We start from the raw sequence: 6,778 nt of genomic DNA, 5'->3' as shown, positions 1-6,778 counted from the left end.
TTTAAAAAAAATAATGGATAATGGGTACCAAGCAAGTTAAAAGTTCAGCAGAACAATTTACACTAACTCTCAAGACTTCAAAATAATCTGCTGTTCTTTGAAACCTTCTAGGCACACTTGTGGCTCATAAACATACGTAGTCTTGAGTTTAAGGATTAAAAAACAAGCAGGATCACAATATTTTTCATTTTATTATAAGAGTTATATTTATATATGTTGTATGTCTTTATTTTCAGATTAATTTTAAACTAAAATATTGTAACTTTATCTACAGTTATTTGGAGACTGCTGCTTGTGTTCATTTGCTTTTGCTTCTGGGGAATGCCTTAAGTTAACATTTCTGGCAATTCGGTGGCATGAGAATATATTTACACCTATAAGGTGAGCTGATTGTTTCCTCCTTTACTTCCTATCTCTTTTAAAAAGCAATTATATTTTGACCTATGTAAACATAATAGTATTGGTAAATGCAATGTGAATTTTAACTTCTGAAGCTTTACAAATTCTTTCTTCCCATAGTATTGCTCTATTTCTTTAGTTATTATTTCTAAATGTTTAGTATAGAAAGTCTTCTTTTTGTTTCGTTTCTCTTCTTACAGTGTAACAATATGTAAAATATAAAGCAGGCTATATCTTATAATGGACCTCTGGTAGCAAAGTGGTTACAAATTGGGCTACGAACCGCAAGGTCAGCAGTTTGAAACTACCAACTGTTCCACGGGAGAAAGATGAGGCTTTCTGTTCCCATGAAGATTTACAGCCTCGGAAACCCTGTACAGGGTCGCTAAGAGTCAGAACCAACTCCACGGCACGTAACCACTACCACCACCAATGTCGTATAAGTTTGAAATACCGATGACACAGCTTCCAGCATCACAGCAACATGCAGAATACCAAAGTACAGGAAACTGACAGATGAGTAGTGACATTTTGGTTCTTTCAGGAGGTAGCATGTGATCAAGAACTGATAGTATTGAAGGGAGAAATTGAAACTTCACAGAAGGTACTGGCAAAAAACAAGGATCCAGGAACTGATAGAATCCTAATGGAAATCTTTCAACAAACTGATGCAGCACTGGAAACACTCACCTATGCCAGGAGACTTGGAAGACCCCTAACTGACCACCCAACTGGAAGAGATCCTACCATATTTGTGTCTATGGCAAAGAAAAGTGATCCAACATAATGTGGAAATTAGCATACAATATCATTGATATGATACACACATTCCTATCACAGTAAATTTTTACTGAAAGTAATTTTAAAATGATGACAGTAGTACATTGACAGGGAGCTAACAAATTCAAGCTGGATTCAGATAAGGATGTGGAAGGAGGGAAATCACTGTTGATGTCAGGTGAATCTTGGCTGAAGACTGAAAGCAGAGAATACCAGAAAGATGTTTTGTTGTTGTTGTTAAGTGCCGTTGAGTCGGTTCCGACCCATAGCGACCCTGTACAGGGTTTCCGAGGGTGTAAATCCTTACCTGTGTTTTATTGACTTTACTAAGCTTTTTGGCTATGTGGATTATTACAAACTATGGATAACATTGCAAAGAGTGAAAATTCCAGAATTCTTTTAATTGTGCTTCTACAGAACTTGTACTAAGACCAGGAGACATTTTGAATAGAACAATGAGATGCTTCATGGTTTAAAATAAGGAAAGATACGAGTTTGGGTTGAATCCTTTCATCATAGTTTTTTAATGTGCATGTTGAGCAAATAACCTGAAAAGCTAGAGTTTATGAAGAATGTGACATCAGGATTGGAGAAAGATTCAATAACCTGTAATATGCAGATGACACAGCCATGCTTCTGAAATCAAAGAGGACTTAAAGCAGTTACTGATGAAGATCAAAGACCTTCAGTTAAGCATGGATTATACTTAGCATAAAGAAAACAAATCCACATTACTGCATCCATTAGCAATAGCATGATAAACAAAGATAATGTTAGCGTTGCTGAAGATTTCATTTTATTTAAATCCACAATCAACACCCAGGGACACAGCCGTTAAGAAATCAAATGATGTATTTCATTGGGCAAATCTGCTTCAAGGTTTTCGTTAAAGTGTTAAAAAGCAAAGATGTCACCTTGAGGATGGGGCACCTGACCCATGATATTTTCAGTCGCCTCATATGCTTGCAAAAGCTGGACAGTGAGTCAGGAAGACAGAAAAAGAATTGATGCCTTTTTATATGGTGTTAATGAAAAATATTGAATATATCATGGACTGCCAGAATGAACAAACAAATATATCCTTGGAAGTATTAGTGCCAGAATACTCCTTAGAAGTGCAACAGAGAAAAATCCTTAGGAGATGGGTTGACACAGTGGCTGCTATAATGGGCTAACTTAGCGGTGATTGTGAGATGGAGCAGGAGGAACAGGTAACGTTTCATTCTATATTCTATAACTGTAAGTTAGAACCAACTCGACAACACGTCACGACAGCATTGTCTTCACAACAGCATTGTCTTACATCTCTAAAAGTAGCTATTTCAAAACGTAATGTAATTGAAATTTTAAAGGGGCATGGTTTATTTGAATTTTTATATGCTCAAGTGTTATTTTTACCAATTTAAAATACCTTTATTTATTTTTTAAAACCCTATTAGGAAAATGCATTAAAAGTATACAATGCCTTTGAAAAATTTAGGAAACGGGAGTCATTTTTTAGATTTTTTCCTATTTATTTTTTATGCTAACAGTACTTTATTGAGGCATATGGTGATTGGCATGCAAAGGATGGAAACAAAGACAAAGAATCAGTTGTTGGAAAATATGGCCTTGGTGATAGAAATGATACTGAAGATTGTATGATACAGTTTTGTAAGATGAATGACTTGTTCATTGCAAATGCCTTTTTAAAATCAACATAAAAGATGACTACACACATGAACTTCACCAGATGGAATACACAGAAATCAAATTGACTATATCTGTGAATAATTAAAAAATGGCTGCAATCATACATGGACAGAGAACATCAGAGGTTCAAGCTATTCAGAAGATTACGTGGAATTAGGGATATCATTCCTGACGTCAGGTGTTTCTTGGCTGAATCCAGAGAATATAAAAAAAATGTTTATCTGTGCTTCACTGACTATGCAAAGGCTCTCGATTGTGTGGATCATGACAAGCTATGGACAACATTGCGGAGAATGAGTATTCCGGAACACTGAATTGTACTCATGAGGAACCTGTTAACAGACCAAGAGGCAGTTGTTCGAACAGAATAAGGGAACACTGAATAGTTTAAAATTAGGAAAGATAATGTGCCAGGGTTGTAGTCTCTCACTGTACTTAATCAATCTGTATGTTGAGCAAATAATCCAAGAAGCTAGATTATATGAAGAAAAACTTGGCATCAGGATTAGAAGAAGACTCATTAACAATCTGAGCTATAAAGATGATACAACTTTGCTTGCTGAAAGCAAAGAGGACTTAAAATATTTACTGATGAAGATGAATGACCACAGCCTTTGGGTTTACATTGCACCTCAATGTAAAGAAAACAAAAATCCTCATGACTAGGACCAATAAATAATATCAAGATAAATGAAGAAATGATTGAAGTTGTCAAAGACTTCATTTTGCTCAGATCAACCATCAACACTCATGGAAGCAGTAGTCAAGAAATCAAACCACACATATCGAACCAGGCAAATCTGCTGCACAAAACTCTTCGTTCAAGAGCAAAACTACCAGTTTGAGGACTAAAGAGCACCTGACATAAGCCAAGGTATTTACAGTAACCTCACATGCATGTGAAAGTTGGACAGTGAATAAGGAAGATCGTAGAAGAGTGATACATTTGAATAATGGTGTTTGAAGAGAATATTAACAGTACTTTTGAGGTAAAGCATTGGATTACAAAGTTGGTTTGAACCACAAAGTCGATGGCTCAAATTCAACAGTCTCTCCTTGAAAACCCTATACAGGGTTCCTATGAGTTGGAATTGACTTGACGGCACTTAACAACAACAGTGGACTGCTGGAAGAACAAACAAATCTACTTTGGAAGAAGTACAGTCAGAATGCTCCTTAAATGCCAGGATGGCCAGACTTCATCGTTAATTCTTTGGACATATTATCAGGAGTGACCACTCCCTGGAGGTCCTTCTCCATCATGCTTGGTAAAGTGGAGGGTCAGTGAAAAAAGAAGACCCCCAGTGAGATGAATTGACACAGTGGCGGCAGCAACAGGCTCAAGTGTAGCAATGATTGTGAGATTGGCGCAGCACCTGCCAGTGTTTAGCTCTGTTGGGTTAAGGTCACTATGAGTTGGTACAGACTCAGAGGCACCTAACAAAAACAACAACATATTTACATAAAGCAAAACTAACAAATTTTAAGTATACAACTAGATGGATTTTGGTGAATAAGAGTATATATATTTTAAGTGGAGATATATAATGTTTAATCACCATTAGATCTATCTATCTATCTATCTCTCTCTATATATACAATGTTGTCACCATTGCTCTTTACCCTTTTAATCTCTGTAAAAATGCTTGCTATTGTGTAAAAATAGGGGCATCAAACTGACAGTAGGTGTGTTTGGGGGTTGGCTAGGGAACATAGGACTACTAACAAAACTCCAGTACTGAGTTTGTCTAGCTAACTAGTTATTCCTCTTGTGCTCTGAATGGAATTCTCCATGGTCACTCACAGGACTTCTCAGTATATGTACATATGTCAGAATTTAGGTGAATTCGTTACTTTTTTTCTAATGAGCTATTTAAAACTTAATATTTCTATTTGAATTTACCTTCTTAGATCATTACTATATCGTGTTCATTGGGCACAACAAGACTGTTTCTTCCGCAGCTTAACTCCTAAGTGTGAGTCACTAAAGTCAAGAGGAGCTCTAATTTCTGCCTTCTCAAGAGATGGCCTTACCCTAGCAGTAACTGTTAATCAGAAAGACCCAAAGGTCAGTAGATGTAATCTGTCTTAGAAACTAATCTCTAAAAATGAGTTTTTACAGTTTAATCTATAAAAAAAGAGAACTCTGAGTTAAAAACACGTTTTTTTACTGAAAGAGGTTGGTTTTTTGTTTTTTTAATGTTCTTTAAATTGGTATTTTCTAATTCAACTTAATGTAGATTTTTAAAGTCATTTACATTAGCTTTCATAATTTAAAAAACTTGAGCCTCAGAAGTGAAGGATAAAGGGAACGGAGGAAAGAATGACCAAGTGGTAACCTGGTTCTTATGGAGGCACATAGTAGGAAAAGACTTCCTGGGTAATTTATTGACATAGTAGCAGATCTCTAGGTCTGCAGAAGCATATGTACAGAAGCATAAGTGCGCCTCACTGATCAGCTTGGTTAGTTTCCAAAGACCAGGTCATTATGTGAAATCGATCCTATTTTAGAATCTGTTTTGGCATCAGTATCTCCCTTCCTGCCTGGTTGCTTATTGCATGCCTGGTGCATCTTGGGATGCATGTGGCATGGTGGGTCCCCTTCCCTACTATGCCTTTCCACCATTTAGGAGCCAGCCCATTGGGGTTGATGATAGTAGAGGGGAGTCAGGTATTTCCCATTGCCTACGTTCAGTGGGGACCCTGTTTGTCCTGCACCCACTACCTCCTACCCTGTGCTGGGCCCTAACTTGTCACCTCAGAGCCCTAACAGTTCCTTCCTTCTCCCTCCTTTATTGCTGCAGCAGCAACTCTGAACCCTCACCAGGCCACTCCCTGTTTACCCAGGACCTCAAATTGTCCTGCTGTTGGCCCGTGCTCTCTGGGGCAGGGCTGAGAGTCGTGGATGAACAAGACAGGTGACTGGGGTTCCTTCTGTGGCCTTGTCACCGTTGAGGTCTCTAATATATTGTTTGCAGTATGCTGTAGAGGGCACTTGGGCCCAGTCGTGGCTCTGGGATACTGCTAAGTGTGAGGACTGGGTGTTATGAGTAAAGTCATTTTAAAGGTTTTTGTGGTGTTTTTTCCTAGGCAACTCAGGTGTTATTTATAAACACACTGAATTTTGTTACCCTCTCCGGCAGCCTTAAAGGATGTAGTAACAAGAATCCTGTAGTGCCAGCTACACTTACCAGGTGAGAACTCTTTTGTGCTTCTAGTGCTGTTGCTATTTTTCAGTTGTTTAACAAGTTTAAGGTTCTGCTAATTCAGTAGGTATCATTTAGATAAATATAACTGACTTTCAGCACTTCTGCCGGTTAGGTCCTATCCAAAAGGTGCTTTTTGTGAAGGAAAGTCTTAAATGCTTTGTAAAGAAGGTCTGATGGAGTAGAAGGTACATGAACATACTTTTTTTTTTCTCTTTCATGTCTTCCTATGTCTTCTTAAGAAGAATGGAATCATGATTGATTAGAGAAATATTAGGCTTAATTATAGAGATTGAAATGAAAAAGCCTAGATTGTAAGGATCCTGAGAGGCTGGGATGTTTCTAGCCTTTGAAACCCAAGTTTACACCCTCTGCATATGGATCAGTCAGTAGTAACACAGGAGGTGACTTGCTTGTTGTTGATCATAAACACAGAACATTCACCAATTCAACCATTTCTACATGTACAATTTAGTGACATTGATTACAGTCTTCAGGTTGTGCAACCATCTTCACAGGAGATGATGTTGGATGGGCAGTGAGCTACCATCAGGACATAAGTGGGATTGTAGACTAGGAAGAGTTACTTTGGGAGCCCTCCTGCCTTCTTTTCTGAACACTTTTCTTTTTTCTTTTCTTTTTTTTTTTTAATTTAAGGTTTTTATTGTGGATTGAGTGAAAGTTTACAGGGCACATCATCA

The 6,778-nt window shown here is 37.6% G+C and overlaps 1 protein-coding gene across 1 annotated transcript in view; it reads left to right on the top strand.

Moving 5' to 3' along the window:
* The window catches only part of LOC102811747 (chromosome unknown open reading frame, human C5orf42), a 190,709-nt gene that overhangs the window by 11,366 nt on the left and 172,565 nt on the right, over window positions 1–6,778 (top strand). The window contains 3 exon segments of the mRNA XM_006876934.1: window positions 275–381; window positions 4,783–4,939; window positions 5,962–6,065. Coding sequence (XP_006876996.1) covers window positions 275–381; window positions 4,783–4,939; window positions 5,962–6,065 — 368 coding nt within the window.

Source organism: Chrysochloris asiatica, unplaced genomic scaffold, assembly GCF_000296735.1.
Source record: "Chrysochloris asiatica unplaced genomic scaffold, ChrAsi1.0 scaffold00430, whole genome shotgun sequence".
Classification (NCBI taxonomy): Eukaryota; Metazoa; Chordata; class Mammalia; order Afrosoricida; family Chrysochloridae; genus Chrysochloris; species Chrysochloris asiatica.
The sequence above is the reverse complement of the archived record's forward strand: the minus strand, read 5'-3'. Positions and strand labels throughout refer to the sequence as shown.